Source organism: Octopus sinensis, unplaced genomic scaffold (genome assembly GCF_006345805.1).
Source record: "Octopus sinensis unplaced genomic scaffold, ASM634580v1 Contig13050, whole genome shotgun sequence".
Classification (NCBI taxonomy): Eukaryota; Metazoa; Mollusca; class Cephalopoda; order Octopoda; family Octopodidae; genus Octopus; species Octopus sinensis.
The window spans coordinates 27918-45265 of NW_021832837.1; the positions used below are offsets into that span (position 1 = coordinate 27918).

The window sequence follows — 17348 nt, forward strand, 5'->3', positions numbered from 1 at the left end:
TTTTTTCATAACAGAAATCTGTTTTATATATTAAAAGTATATTACATATCCATTAAAAGGTAATTTAAGATTGTGGTTGGTAGAATACAAATTCAATTTGATATTAAACGAAACATTCCCCTTAAAATAAATATATAAACTAAACTTTGGATGACTCACAGTCCATAGAATATTGCGTGAGAGAAATACAGAAAGGATTGATTTTAAGACCAGTCACAGTGCCACTTGACCGGATACAAAACACATTTACAGACTCACTTAAATTTTTGCTGAAAGTAGACCGTTTGACAATTACTGTTAGCCTATACTGACAAATAGTTTTTAATTTTAGTGATTTGGTATATTCAGGATTGATACCTGCACAGACATGAGCAGTCCTAAATAACTGTCGTATAATATTTCGCTGGGAGAAGGCTTTAGTTGAACTGAGAAAGGTATTTTGAATTCACCTGGTTGTATACGAGCTCCAGATGATATGACATTACATATTTTTAAAAATGAGCGCGTCTATTAATATTATATTGAGAATAACAGTTGCAGATTCGGCGTCAATTAATCCATTAGTTCTGTAATTGTCCGAATCGTATATAAAAACACCTTCCACTTCCAAAATTACACTGTTAAATGTCATTACTGAGGGAGTTTTGATTAAAGCAACTCCTTCGATTAAGTCCTATTGCTTTAATTTTATAATTAATCACATTTTCTTTGTAGAATCTGTTTGGTTTATAAAATGCGACAGACAAAGCAGTACTCATTTAAATAGATTCTTTAATTTATTTAACCTTAAAATAAATACAAGTTTATTAATAAAAAAATCGTTTTAACAATAAGAAAACTTGAGAAGTCTATAAAACAGGAATTCCAAACATGTGGCCTTCTGCATATATAGGTGCGGCCCGCGAAATATAAAATATAAAATATTTTTAATTTTAATTATTTTTGTATTAATTAGTTTATTGTAAATTTTATTTGACAATTTCACGTGTTTCTTCTGGAACTAAAAACGGTGCTTGAGAAAAGAGGGTGTTTTAAAAAATGGGAACTTCTCTATTTTTGTGCAACGATTGATGCAAAAATACATTTTTTGATATGTAGCCAGTTAATCGCTATACCGAAAGAATATAATTTAAAAAGGCATTAATATATCTCATACGATTATTTTGAAGTTACTAAGTTGTTTATTAACCAAAAGTACAATTGCAAAGCTTAATGAATTACGAAACAATCTGACTTTGTCACAGGCTCATTTTACAAAAATCACAATTGAAGTACTGCATCAGTTACTGCAAGTTATGAAATCACCAGAATGCTTGCAATGAATGGGAAATCATATTCTGATGGCGATTTCATCAAACAATGTCCTGTGAACACAGCCAAAATTATTTGTCCTGATAATCGCATTTGTTTAGAGATTTCTTTGACCAGAAATATAGTTGCCGAACATATCAAAGAAATGTCTTTGCATTTGAAAAAGCGATTAAAATACGAATTTTTGAAATTTGAATATTTTTCATCTGCGATCGATGAAACAGTCGACATTATTGGAATTGTACTTTTTTCGGCCTTTGACTCAGATTTTAATTTTCGAACTGGCATCAATGCACGATACTACTAAAAGTAAAGATATCTTTGTAAAACTACAACAAATTCTCTTTGACTATGAATTTCGTTTAAGGAAGCTTGTATGCTTGTGCACCGATGGTGTTCGTAATATGCCTGGAGTTGCTGCTAAATTGCGAGTTGAAATAGAAAAGTTAAATCCTGGCTCATTATTTGCACATTTTCATTGTATTATTCATCAGCAAAATTTGTGCTCAAATTATTTTTACCCCATTCACTAATTTACCGATTAGTCACTCACGTGGATCCAGGCAGTCCTGCAGGTATTCATATATACTGCCTGGATTTCTGTAGTGAAGAATGGCCATAACCCTGCTGCTCCTGGAGGTCAGGCCTTCAGACTGTCAGAGATTGGTCAAAAGCTGGATGAAGACTTAAAAGGGGCCATTTCTTGACAAATGAACTGAGCGGATAAAGATGCTATTTGGCAGTTTGGGGAGGTTAAATCGGGCTACTCGAGGCTGATTTATGCGGCACATGACAAATATCCAGTCATTGCACTTAATTTTGTTGAAAATGGTGATTTCGCAGGATGCGAAAAGAGAGCAAATGGACCTCACCAGAGAAATCACAAGACGTAGGAGAATTTGGATTGGCCACCGCACTAAACCCGCGGGAACAAAGGAACACCTTGCCTTTCGAGCAATGTAGGAGGTGTGCCACAACGACTTGATACCCATATTGTACACATAGAGAGAACGTAAGTCAAAATTGGTATCCTTCAGCAGAGTTAATAAGGAATCCTGAAACCCATCATCCCCGAGAACAGTCAATTCGCCAAAATATAAGTAGTCTTACTGTCCTCTCCCCAAACAATTACTATTTTTCTCATTTTCTACCATTTTGGTAATAAAAATCTTAGTAGGTTTAATTTGCCTTTTCGAGATCATAAATAAGCACTCAACCTCCTTAGGGACACTGAAATTGCACTTCAGGAAATAGTTGCAATTAGAAACATAAGTAATTACAAGTACAGGTCAAATAGCATTCTTTGGGTCACAAATATATATAGAATAAATTATTGGAAAACATAATCTGGACTCCCAAGTGTATTTTACTCAAGCAACAAGATAAAGAGTAATCAAAACAAGTTGTTATAACCACAAAAAGTCGCAAATTGCTAATAAATTCAATCAATGTCATGGTACGTCGTCCTCCATTATAACTGACGATTAAACCAGTCATTCCAGGTTTCAAATAGTTTTCCTGTGAATCATTCGAGAATACAACAGAAGCAATATCAAGGTTTACATAGGGGAATGACTTGTCCACAATGAATTCCTCAAAACTCAACCACAGAACAAATCACTCTCAGGAACGCAGCATCTGTACATGAATTACCCTCAGAAGAATTGGAAATAATGTTCAGATCTGCCAATTTAGCTTTTCTCATTTTTGTTGCATAAGAATCAAAGTGGAGCATTCTCCAAACACGGTCCTCACTCAAAATAGACGGCTACAATAAGACATTGATCACGTACATTCAAGAAGGACTGCTAATACACATCCGACTGAGAGGTTTAGGATAAGATAAATTCAAGTTTATTAATAACATTTTATTTTAAAAATAAGAGATGTTGAGAAGTCTATAAAGCAACCACACCGTTGATTTTTTGAATCCCGAGACCTCTCCTCGTTTTATTACACTAATAATGCTGACTGAAACTCTTAATTTTTCTTATTTCCGATAATTGCCTTGATAACTTAATCGTTATAGTTTTCATCTGTTTTCAATAATCACACATTCTAAATTTTTCTGATTTTCACTGACTGAATATATCCTTTGGACTAAAAATCTATATTAAATCTTGGCATAAAAGGTTTGTATATTTGGTCACCACTTCAACCCCATATCGAATATCTCGATTTTTCCGTTCTGAATTTCAGCAAGTTTTCAAGTAATTAGATTCCAGGTGTTGAGCTTTTCTACTTTCACATGCTTTAAAGGTCATTGTGATTTAATTTTTTATTTTGATGAGTACTAGGGAGTTTTCTCAACAGTAGAGAGGTTACACCTTCGAAAAATTATAATCAGTATTCTGCTCAACAGACCATTACCAAACCGAATAGTTTAAAGAAAGTGAGTCTCTTTACAGATAAGATTTAAATTCTATTTTTATTAGTTTACAATACCGCAGAAACTCCAGGCTCATTGATTACTTATATTAAAATTCATAATTGACAGAATCAAATGTCTTCTTCACATTCATCCAAATAGCAAATAGTTAATGTCCATCTTAGTATTGACAAAATAGTTTATATGCGCTTTTTTACTATGAAGCTCAACGTTGCCCGCTAACTTCGAGCTGATTATCTAAAATAAAATTAAATGTTTTAATATAGTTGGTAAGTTTTGTATTTTTACACTTAATGACAAGTTTATATAATCTAGGCATACAGATAATCAGTCTCTTATCTTTTGGGACACGGCACTTTTTATTTTTTGTAATAAGGCATGTTACTCGATGCACATCCAATTATCAGGGAAATTGTCTCCATTCTCAATTTCATAAATTTTGTCACATTAATGACAATAAGAGATTCTAACTTAATATAAAATCCACAAACTCAGTATCAGACAGATTTCTTCCAATCGGATAAATAATAAAATTAACGGATAACTCCAAATATTTTTTTTTTAGGATAATTTTTTTTTTTAAGTATATAAAGACCAAATAAAGTTTTAATTAATTAGTATGACCCTAGGATAGCGTGTGAATTTCCGCGGACAATTGCACACGAAATCCTCTGGAAGAGCCACGACGTCTCCCGCGGATCACCTGTTTTTTTGGTGATTAGACCACCCAATCTTCGAATGAACGAAAAACTCTCTGTTCCAAAGACTCCGGAAGTCTCCACAGCGATCGGCTGTCCAAATATATTGTCAAAATTGAATGTTGCATCTTCATTTCGTCATAATATTTAATAATATGAGTCATAGTATTTGGAGTGGATCAAACTCTGTCCGAAAAAACCTCGAATCTCATATCTTTGTCCAGTAAGCTCACGACAATTGATTCCCATGCGGCTTTATTTCTATTGAAGAATTGCTTCGCGATCCCCAAGCTAATGTTCACCCTCCGAAGTGCCCCCTGTTTTACAAATCACGTGGGCCTCTTCAGCTTCGACCGTGCCCTCAGGGCATGCCTCGAAGCAATTTGTAATGCCCCGTTTGATGACCTCGGCTGGGAGCAGGCAATCCTCCCGGTTAGCCACGGTGGCATCGGTGTGCGCTCTGCCGCCGATCTTTCCCTGCCAGCATTTCTTTTCTCTGTTCACGCCACCAGCTCTCTGGTCCACGAGATTCTCCAATCCGCTATTGAATCTCCCGTGGACACTGAGTTCTCTTCGGCTGTCAGATGCTGGTCCGCTAATGGTCTCAAAGTTCCTGATGATTCGACCAAACAGCGGCAGTGGGACGGAATTTATTCGGACCACAAGTTTTTCCTCCCCAAGTGTAAACTTGATCAACACCGCCTGGGCTGCCTGCTTGCTGGGTCCCAAAAGTATTCAGGAGCCTGGCTGACAGCTATCCCAATGGTATCAGTCGGGACATTACTGGATAACGAATGCCTCCGCATCGCAGTCTCTCTGCGCTTGGGATTAAACATCTGCCGTGAACATCAATGCCGCTGCGGCCAGATGATTGACACCCTAGGACTGCACCCGCTATCCTGCCGGCGTAGCGCTGGACGTTTCCCTCGACACTCTGGGCTTAATGATGTGGTGAGCCGCGCCCTGGCATCTGCGGGATTCCCTAATGTGCTGGAACCAGTCGGGTTGGATCGCGGAGATGGAAAGCGCCCAGATGGCATGACAACATTTCCCTTCGATCACGGGAAATGCCTCATCTGGGACGCGACATGCTCCGACACATTCTCCCCGCATAACCTGATTTCATCAGTTGCTGAGCCCGGCTCAGCGGCAAGACATGCGGAGGTCACAAAAACAAGAAAATACTCGTACCTGGCCAGAAACCACATTTTTGCGCCAGTAGCCGTGGAGACATCCGGGGTCATCGGCCCAGAATCGCTTTCTTTCCTTCGTCGGCTGGGGTTGAAGATTGCCAGACGAAACAAAGATCCCAACGAGACTCGTCATCTTTTCCAAAGAGTCTCGTTGGCGATCGTCCGAGGGAACTGCCAGGCCATCTTATGCGCCGGCAGTTCAAAATAACTGCATTGTCTAATGTCTTTATTGTCGTATAAATTAGTTTCGTATTTGGAGTTATCCGTTTTATTTAAAACATTTAGTGATGATCAAAGGACTAGGTAAACCAGTTAATTTTAATTCCAGTGACTCCCGATGCACTTTGCAAGCGACGGAAATCTTCTGGAAAGGTTCGATTCTGCCCACAATGTTTTCTGGGGTTAGTTATATTATTAAATAAAGTGATAAGTTCAAAATGACATAATTATAAAATTTAAGGTTGACATAATTATATTAGTATTTATAAAATGATATCTTTAAATTAGTTTCTAGAATTTAAAGAATAGCAAACTACAATTTTATGACACATGAGGCCTATTAGTGTTTTCTTTTTTCTTTCAACACTATTCCACAACCTTGATATTCAGCATATGTATTAAAAAATAAGTTTTTTGATTTTTTGGTCGAGAAAATGAAGAGAGGAATTTGTAAAATTTGTCAAAAATATTAGTAAAATGATGAACCTTTGATATTTTTAAACTCAAAAAAACTCCATATAAATATTAAATTTGACCATAAACCTGACTTTTTAAAGATAATTTGAAGTTTTTCAGGTTCTTAACGTTTTCTCAAAAAGTCTAAGAATTATTGTTTAATAACTTGAAAATCATTTTAAATATTCGAACAAAAGTAAATTATATAAAATTTTTCTTTTTACGTTATTTTTTCAAATAATTCTGATTTAAATAAATTAATAGATTTTTTAATCAAAGAATTATAAATTTACCTGACAAGAATGTCGACTGTTCTAATTACAGTGAAATGCAGCAGTTCAGGATTTGGTTTTGGTGTTGATACGGTTTCAAAATCAAAAAAACATTTTGTCTCTGAAATTTTTCCAAATTCACCTGCGTCATTCACAAACTTAGAAATCAACGATATAATATTAGAAATTAATAATAAAAATGTTCAAAACAAATCACATAATTATCTCGCAAAACAAATTAAAAAATCCACCGGAGAAATTCTATTGCTAGTAAAAAGATTTGAAGTTGTAGAAATCGAAGAAACGAAACTTTCAACAAACAGAGCAGAAAGTATATCACTTCCTATAGATACGAAAAATTATTCACCTAGAATATGCCAGATTGCAATATGGAACGGGGAAGATCTGGGAATTCAAATAATCAAGAAAGATCCTGAAAACGGTTTCTTTATTGTCAATGTGGATGAAAATTCACCAGCGGATGTTGCAGGAATTAGAAACAATGATATTATATTGGAAATCGACTCTATCTCAGTAAAGAATATGAATTTTGAAGATGTTTTGCAAGCAATAAAAATTAATTGGGGAACAGTCAGTATTTTAGTTGCGGATGAAAATACTTTCAAACATTTCAGAAATTCTGGTGCTGAGATTTCTAGTTCAATGAAAAATATCAAAATTTTAAAAAACTACAAACAGTGGAGTTATAAAAACTGGCTTTTCACAATTGATAGCAATTCACTTCATTCTCGACTAGTCCGCACAAAGCCGGGATTTAACATAACCTCTCTTTAATCTTCGCTTTTAGTTAACGATATGGTTTATTCGCACTGCTGTTTTAGCGAGTCTAACTCCTCCTCCAAAAAAATTCCCCGAAATGCAGGGGTGCACTTAAATAGGAGGGGTTTTGTGGTCAATATTATTTCATTAAATGTTTTTCAAACCAAACATCTTCCTCTTTGATAGGTCGTTTATCCCATCGGGACTTCTGCTGCTGTTTACTGCAAAGATCTCTTTAGGTCTCAATTGAAAGTGAAATCCAGCAGTACGGAGTGACGAACGGATGGCTAGTTTTAGTTCTCTATTCCCCGATGAGAGTCCAATTTTGTAGACATAATAGAAAGTGGTAGTCGAGCTCGTCGGCTTGTACGCCGCATCGGCGTTGGTGTTTGGTCGATACGGGCAGTCTGATCTGTGGCAGATTCCAATCCTCACGGATTTGTCGTCATATAGGCTACCAGTTGTCTCACAAAAGCAAGAGTCAACCAGCGTTCAGGGGCTGGCTGCTCATTTTTTCACCATGTCAGTTGCCTCGTTCAATTTTTCTTAGCTTTGGCGTAAATTAGAATTGTAAAGTCGCATCCGATGAAATAGGCAAACACAGTTTCTTCAAAATGGCAAGAAAATCATTAAAACAAAATGATATCCTCTGTCCATTGTAATAAGAGAGAATAGTGTCAATCATTTCTCCGGACGAAAGCATTGAAGAAAAGTACACCCCATGTGCTAAATCAGCTAAAGTAATCAGACCGATCCCTCCAAAGGAAACTAGTAGAATGGCTTGCCTGTGCATCAAAGCAGATGTTTAAAATGTTTTCTGCACAGGTCTTTATGAATTGAGCGTAAAAATCACTAAAAATAAAAACAATATAGTTCCATAAATTGTCCTAAAATTGTTCTTGAAATATTTCTGGAAATTTGGGAATTTTGAAATTGTTAAAATTTCAACTTTTTGGGACAATTAAATTTCCAATACTTACAAGAATAAGGTTTCCTGTGGTCCAAAGAAGGGTCGGACTCTATCTGGTTTCAAAAAATTTTCAATTGTCAATTTACTGTTTTTATCAAAATATTTTCTCTTCATTTCAAAACAAAAAAAAAAATTTCAAAACATAGATGCTTTAGAATTAATATGACTTAAATAAAAATAAATTTTAAATTATTTTGTAATTGTTAATCTATAACAAAAAAGTAATTCTAAAATAATTCATGTAGTCCCACAGCCTATATATGAATTATTCTTCTTGCAATAATTAAGGAGATCCTCCCAACAAGGGCACTGTTTCATCACATTGGGATTGCCAATTACAATAAGCATGGAAATAGCCCTTGATATTGCCACATTAAATCTTTTTTGGTTAAACAGAAACTTCAACGAAATTCGTTGTTCGTGAGATAAATTATGCACTTTAATACTTCTAACCTGCAAAATGAGATACAAAAACACCGTTGATAAAATAACAACACGTTTTTCAGATCCTTGAAATTTCTCAATAGTATAGCAATCAACTCCTGTGATATCCCCCGCCTCCAACATCCGCTTTATAAGAAATGCCTGAAGTTATAACTGAAAGTAACCTGTTTCTTATAAAAAGACAACACTGCAATTTGATTGAGTGGTATTCCATGTATGATTAGTTCTTTGATGTATATATTAACAATCAATGCTTCGTATATATTCACAAATGATGTAGAATTTGGAGCAAGATGATCTTCTCCCTGTGGATGGACCGAAAATATTAAAACCTCCACTCCGTGAATTAGCAACGGAAATTTCTTGTTGGGCAAAAACTTGAAATTATAAAAATTTTCGGATTCTTGTCTTCCCGCCTTAACAACCAATTCGTTATCATAAAAAATCTTGGATATAAAAATAACTAAATTTTCAAAATTCCTGTAATTATCTATTAATTTAACAATCTGGAGATATATAAAATACATGACCAACCAGGACGGGATTATATCCTCCATAATCCTCATATTTAGTCTTTATTCTACAATAAAGTCTATTATCAATAAGTCTGTGGAGAATTGAGTTTGTGATTGCAGAAGATATTTGCTCACATGTTAGATTTGTCATGGGACCCAACTGGTGGGGATCTCCGGCCAAAATGAGCTACCAATTACCCACAATTCCAACCTTTCCATTAGTAGTCAATAAATTTATAGATATTATTGTACTCGGTTCCGTAGACTGACTCGCCTAAATTATTTAAGTCAATTTATTACCTCATCCACGAATAAATGTGTAAAGAACTTATTATCTGAACGAGCACTGGCGAAAACGGCAGATTTAACAAAAGTAGTGCAAACAATCCGTATTGTGTCCAAAGTAGACCTGCGAATGAAATTACGCAAATAAGGTCTTAATTCCGGAGTTACGTCCTTAAATATTAATTCAAAGAATACATCTTCCTTTCTAACCATTGAATTAAGTCGAATAATATGTTCAGAGTTAATTATTCCACTTTGTATTAATTTAAGTGCCTGTCAACATAATTTAAATCACTAACCAATAAATCTACTGATTTGTTTGTCTGGGAGGTGACTAATATTACTGAATTAGGAATAAGGGTATATATTTGTAATATTGCTTCTATTATGGTAGTACTTTTCCCAGTCCCTACACATCAATCACGTGACCTTAACCAGGAGGACCGAATAGTATAAATGGGACTCGTCCATACCGTCCCTCCACTATATTACACACAGCAGCCTTCTGTCGACTATTTAAATTCTTATTTATAAAATCGAGTGATGGTCGTCCTCTGATATCAGTGGCCACATAGTCTGGCCTCAAATTGTTATCCAAGGCTATTGGAAACAACACATTGTCAATTGTGTCATCAGACAATAATTCGATTGCCTGCAGAGAGAATCTTAAAGGGACACTTTCAGATTATATTCAACTGATACGTGGATATTTTAATCCTCAACAATATTCTGGTCAGATTCGGTACTAATCTGGGATTCAAAGCAGGTCGAAGTTGCACTAATCCTTTTCCTTGGTCAATTCTTCCATATTCACATATACAAGTATGAAGCCGTGTACTCTCAGAATAATATTCCAAATATATTTCCGTAGCACCAGGTCCGATTGTGTAATCTTCATCAATAATTCCAAGGAATTCAACGTCAAAGTATGTACCATCAAATTTGTCGATTGATAGCTTTAATAGTAAAAATGCAATACAGAAGGAATATCATGAGCTGACATGGCTATTTGAGACACGCAGTGATCAAGACGAAGAGCAATCTCCATTTGCCAACGATACAACGTCGGGATCAATCCCTAATTTAAAAATATATACTTTTTGATACAGATTTGAAATAATTGAGCACAGTATCATAATTGTTAGACAGAGCCATCCCAGTATATTCTGAACTCTCGAGACAACCACAATATTTTAGTGGAATAAGTTTATTGACCATTTCTCCACTAATAATGTCATTTATAAACAAAAAACCGAGGGCGACGTATATATACAGAATCGACAGGGGGGATATAATAAATCAAGTCCAGAGTTTGTGGCCGATCGTCACTGTAGAGTAAGGAGGCCACGGGGATTTGTATTAAACATTCCAACTTGAGAGATATTGTCACAGGGGAGGTTCCTTCTGCCGCAAATACCACAGACTGATTGTCAAATCCAGGGAATTGAGGAGAAAATACGACTTCGAAATTTGCCCTCTCCCCATTTGCAATTTCAATTACAGTCTGAGATTTCATTAATTTATCTTTGTAGTATATTTTTATCTGTTTGGAGTAAGATCGCAATAGTTCGCACTCCACTTTGATAGATGTCTGTGAATTATTCCTGAAGGTAAATAATTTGATTTAACTTGAGATAAAATGATTTTGTAACCGGAGAGGACTTGTAAACAAAGTTGTTAGAATACTCTAGAGTTGGGTGCGAAATGACTAGTTGTCTAAGAAGAATTAATTGCCAGATTTACTGTTTGTTGGCTGTATTTTGAGGCTATAATTGTGTTAGTTATGTGGTTAATACATGTAGTGATATTTGTTTAAATTTAGAGACGATTTCATCCATAACAAAATAGAGAATGCGGTTATATTTAAAAAATTTATTATTTAATTAAAATAAAATCAAGTATTACATTTTTAATAATTTGATTTAAGATTAGCATAATAGTGTTAAAAAAGTCTCACTCAAAAACTAAGTTGTTTTTATGAAATCATATTAGAAAAGTCGTTCAACATGCCATTCTTTGTTTATCTTGCGACTAGGAAATTTTCATGACTTGAGTGTGTCCATTAGTACGAACAGAGACTCCGTTATGCGACGAGGATTGTCTTAATTAGCCTCTAACTCGAGTTTTCATTGTAGGCTATACAGTGATATTATGTGACATGGTTTGCGCGATACCTATGGCCCGCGCGATACCTGACGTGACCTTGAAATGTACAATTATGACATTGATGGGATTAAATTTTTTTTTTTTTTTTTTTTTTTTAAAAGAAAAGTAAAAATGGAACTGTAAAACATTTTCAGGACTTCATTATCGAATTGAGGAGGTGGTAATTTACTAAATTAGCTAAAGACTCTCTCATTTTGACAAAAAATTATATTTGTAGGAATTTAATTATCAGAAATTAATTTTTTTGGTGGAAAACCTAAATTCTTGAGTTATTTCTAGCGTGCAAGTATATTTTGCAGCAATGTCCTCGTACAAAGGTTATGTAAAGAATAGTTTGGAATATCAAATTTTAAAAGATGTTTTACAGGATAAATTTCCTGAACATCTTACAAAGCAAAAAAATATAGACTAGTTAAGAAAATTGAAAATTTTACTGTAATTAATGAAAGGTATCATACAAATTGTAAATGTATAGATTGTATCTTAAATGTGCGAATTCAGATCACAAGCTAGTGATTTGTCTAGACAATGAACCCGAAATGGAGATCGTTGCTAAAAGTTTGCATGACTTCTTGCATGGAGGAGTTAACAAAATTGAATATGAATGTCGACAACGATATTTCACAGTTAAAAATGAGATTATTAGAAAAGTCATTCGAAACTGTGAAATTTGTAAATTTGCGCGACCCTTAAAAGTTTTAACTTTTTTAAATCCTAGATTGGAGATATAAATAACCATGTCTTTGCATCTAGCCCAAATGAAAGATTTCAGATAGATCTTATAGATCTGAAAAGTTTTTCTACCATAAATAAAAATTTTAATGGATTTTAACGGCATTGACGTATATAGCAGGTTAGTTTTTTTAACAATTTTTATAGATTTGCATTTGCGAGGCCGCTCTACACTAAGTCCTCAAATGAAGTTTGTGAAAACCTTATTTTTCTTAAATGGTCCGTGTCAATTTCTTCAGTCCGATAATGGGACTGAATTCAAGAATCGTGAAATGACCAATCTATGTGAGGAATTCAATATCAAACGAATTCACGGAAGGCCAAACAATCCCCGCTCACAAGGGATTGTCGAACGCTTCAACCAGTCAATTACAAGAAAAATGGCAAAAATGATCGACAATGATAATAAAAAGTGGCTGGAAAAATTAGAAAATGCAGTGTACAGTTATAACATTTCTGTCCACTCATCTTCTAATGAGAGCCCTTTTGAAAGATACCGGGGAATAAGTGGAATAAATACAATATTTTATGGTTGTAATTATAAAATTATTCCTTAGATAATTCAGGTAATGATTTGTTGAGTCCTGATCAAGTCGATGATGCAAACAATTGTCCGAGTCCAATTGAAAATTCATGTAATTTGAATTTCTATATGTAGATGATTGTAATTATTCGTTTACAAGTCCGAAAAGATTGCGACTGAATAAGTTTGAATCTCCATATTATCCATCTGCAGAAATTATCAGTATTTTATCAAACAATCGCGTTGAGGTAGTTTAAACATTCAAATTTAATAGATAAAAAATTCGATGAGCGAAATTTCGATTGTGCCAATGTCCAGACTTAAAAAATTAACAAGTTATTATTCTTTGAAGTTTAATATTAATTACAATATTGACATTAAGTTAAGCTGCAAGGTCACGTCAGGTATCGCGCGGCCCATAGGTATCACGCAAACCATGTCACATATTATGAAAATTCTCAACAATGACTCTCCTTATTATGACGAACTGAAGTTTTTACGTGACGACTCCTTTAATTGTATTAACCGCCGGTTTTTTAAAAAACAAGTACGGAGTTTGTGAGCATTCTAACTGACAAAAGAAAATGGCCGGTTTATTTATAAATTTCTACAAAATAGATTCATGAATTTTATTTTTAAAATAAGTTTTTATCATTGAGTCAATCAATGAAAGCATACATTTAAATATAATCTTATACTTTTCTTAATTAGAGATTTCCCAAATGATTTATTTTGGTATTTGTTGGGAGATTAAGGCCCAAATAAACGGTATCCTGAGGTTAGCTTAAATTAGTCTTGATATTTACTTCCGCGACAACTTAAATAACATCAAAATTAACATTTAAAAAATTCTATGAGAATAAATACGTTTTTGATGTATCAAATTTAGAAGAGACATTAAATAAATTTCTTGTAATAAAATAAGATTGTCCCCAACCTACAGCGGTTTTAAAAATATCCATACTCCACAACTGCAATTGTTTTGTCAAAATAATTTTGAAACCCATGGAATATTAATTTGAAGAACAAGAGAATGTAAAAAGAAAATAAACCATACAGCGTAATGAATATCTTATTTTCTAGTTAATTATAATAATTTCCAGGTCAATGTAGAATGTGAATAATTTTAGATTTCATTTGGGTCTATTTTTTAAATAGTTTTTGTGCTATAGTTTTCTCAACAAGGTTAACCAGACAACAGTTTTATATCTTAATAATAAAATGGTTGGTGTGTGTCTGTCTGTCTGTCTGTCTTGTGTCTGTCGTGTGTCTGTCTGTCTGTCTGTCTGTCTGTGTGTGCACACCAACTTCAAATTGGCAATACGATGTCCTCGACTTACATGATGAGGTCCTAAAACCTTCCCCCCAAAAAAATAAAAAAAATTTTTCTGCATTTTGGTTAAAATGAACAACTACAATGTCCTCGACTTACATGATGTCCTTAAAACCTTCCCCCCAAAAAAAATTAAAAAAAATTTTCTGCATTTTGGTTAAAATGAACAACTACAATGTCCTCGACTTACATGATGAAGTCCTTAAAACCTTCCCCCCAAAAAATTAAAAAAAAATTTTCTGCATTTTGGTTAAAATGAACAACTACAATGTCCTCGACTTACATGATGAAGTCCTTAAAACCTTCCCCCCCAAAAAAAAAAAAAAAATTTTCTGCATTTTGGTTAAAATGAACAACTACAATGTCCTCGACTTACATGATGAAGTCCTTAAAACCTTCCCCCCCAAAAAAATTAAAAAAAAATTTTCTGCATTTTGGTTAAAATGAACAACTACAATGTCCTCGACTTACATGATGAAGTCCTTAAAACCTCCCCCCCCAAAAAAATTAAAAAAAAATTTTCTGCATTTTGGTTAAAATGAACAACTACAATGTCCTCGACTTACATGATGAAGTCCTTAAAACCTTCCCCCCCAAAAAAATTAAAAAAAAATTTTCTGCATTTTGGTTAAAATGAACAACTACAATGTCCTCGACTTACATGATGAAGTCCTTAAAACCTTCCCTCCCAAAAAAAATTAAAAAAAATTTTCTGCATTTTGGTTAAAATGAACAACTACAATGTCCTCGACTTACATGAAGTCCTTAAAACCTTCCCCCCAAAAATCAAAAAATTATTTTCTGCATTTTGATTAAAATGAACAACGCGAATGTCCTCGACATTCATGATGAGGTCCATTAAAACCTTCAAGGCAAAAATCTCACGTATTAAGAATATCCTTGATGAAAACGACAGCGAGAATATTAACAATGATGAACTCCCAATTATTCGCGATAAAGAAATTCAATTCATCCTATGTTTTTCTCTTTAAAATTAAATGCATATATCATTATCGACCATGAATCAAAATTAAAGCTATTATCATATTTGACTTTGACAGAATGTGCAATCACAGATTGCACGACTTTGAATAGAGTGTGCAATTAACAGATTTTGAAAAACCACTTTGATAGTTGAAACCACATTAGCACAGTCATTAACACAATTTACCACCAATTGACGCACGACCTTGAATAGAGTGTGCAATTAACAGATTTTGAAAAACACTTTGATAGTTGAAACCACACATTAGCACAACCATAACACAATTTACCACCAATTGACAGCGCAATCAGAAGAATTTGCGTAAAAATATTAACTATTTACTTGAGTTTTTCGTAAAATAGAATTTATTTTCGGTATGCCTCTTTTCCTAAACTTTTTTATTATTCAAAAATAATTTTTTAAATAGATAACCGAAGGAGGAAACGAAGCTGAAGAAAAAACGGTCAGCTTAATAAGGTAATTAATTAAATCTTTTTTGTGTGTCGCTTTCTTGCCTGCCGCATCTCCCCCTGCCCCATTTCCGCCAGTAATAAACAAAAAAATAAAAAAGAAAAAAAAGGAAATTACAAAGGAAAAATGAAAAAATTAAATATAAAAAAAATAGACCACAAAAAATGAAAAAAAAAGTTTTGCAATGACAATAACAAGGCCCAGGGACAGTCATTAAAGGTAGTTGGGTTATTTTTAGAGAGTGAGTGCTTTTCACATGGACAGCTTATGTGGGATGCTCGAGGGTAGGCAGAAGAGAAAATTATTCATATATGCCAAGGAAGGACGGACGACAAACATCGTTTATCAACAGGCGATAGAAAAGGGTACATTAAACCAGGTAGTTTTATACATCTACATAAACTTATAGTTTTTGATGAAACAGGCCCTCCGCAGGAGCTAGGTCGCGGTGAGCGAGCGAGCTGCCGAGCTAGTGCTTCTTAATTTTAATGTTTTAAAGGTTAGAAGGTGCCCCAATTTTTTTCATAATTTTAGAAATTTAGTCTTAAGATTAATTTGGTAATAAATTTAATATTCTAAAAAAACAAATATCACTGTTTTGAACTCGAAAAACACTACAATTGCACATCGTTTTCGAGAATTATATAGATTAAATAACACTTAATTATTCAACCATTTTTAATGCCCATTATTTATACCCATTTTTTTGAAAAATGATAGCAAAGTTCGCTTCATTGCTATCGGCTGTGGTTCCTTGCTTTTTGTACCGAAATGTTTGTTTAGAACGAGCTCCGACAATCTTGTAACTGGTTAATCTTACATATAAATTAAAAAGTCCTAGGAGTGAAAAATATAGTCACATTTGAACGTTTGTGACATTATGACACAAGCATTAAAGACTAAATAAAACGTTATTACTGTTTGAGAGTTCGCGCATTTGAACTGATGGGCCTTAATTTTGACATAAAAAAGGTCGAATTACTGAAAATATCATATAATCAAACGTGTTTTCTTCAACAGCAGAAGAGCTCTTGAATGCTTTTCCAGTAACTATAAGTGTAGAGAAATTCTACTTTGGAGAGAAGAAAATTATTTATAAACGAGCTCAAACCTTTCTCTTACAGAAATCTAAATTGTATCATATTCGTGTTTCTAGATATTTATTATAAATTCATTATTCTGAAGTGTTAAATCTTTTACATCATGCGGACATCACCTTATTTCCTGGTTAGCGAAATGCTCTTTTCTTTAGATAACATAATTTTTGTGATATTCTGAATGTTCATATTAACAATTCGGCATGCAAATTTTTAAACTACTTATCTTTAAACGCTCCTATTGACTCTTCACTCCTATAATTTAAAATTTTACTTTTCGTTTTTAAATACATTTTTTGAGGTTTCTATTGACTGTTAAAGTCTATTTTTGACTTAAGGCAAATATATTTAATTAGATGAAACAAAACTGACTACGACTATCACAAAAATTTAAAATTCCAAATTTTTTTGATAGTATTAACTTAAGCCAGATCAATCCGTACAAACACTAGTTGTTTCTGTTTTTTAAATTTCGAGGATAAAAACAACACCGGACCTGTAAACTTAAT

The 17348-nt window shown here is 33.8% G+C and overlaps 1 protein-coding gene across 1 annotated transcript; it reads left to right on the forward strand.

Annotated features, from left to right (window-relative positions):
* Positions 1-6568: 6568 nt before the first annotated feature.
* LOC115229552 (Na(+)/H(+) exchange regulatory cofactor NHE-RF3-like) lies at positions 6569-7333 on the forward strand. Its single transcript, XM_029799886.1, has one exon. The coding sequence runs from the start codon at positions 6569-6571 to the stop codon at positions 7331-7333; it is 765 nt and encodes a 254-aa protein (XP_029655746.1).
* Positions 7334-17348: the final 10015 nt, after the last annotated feature.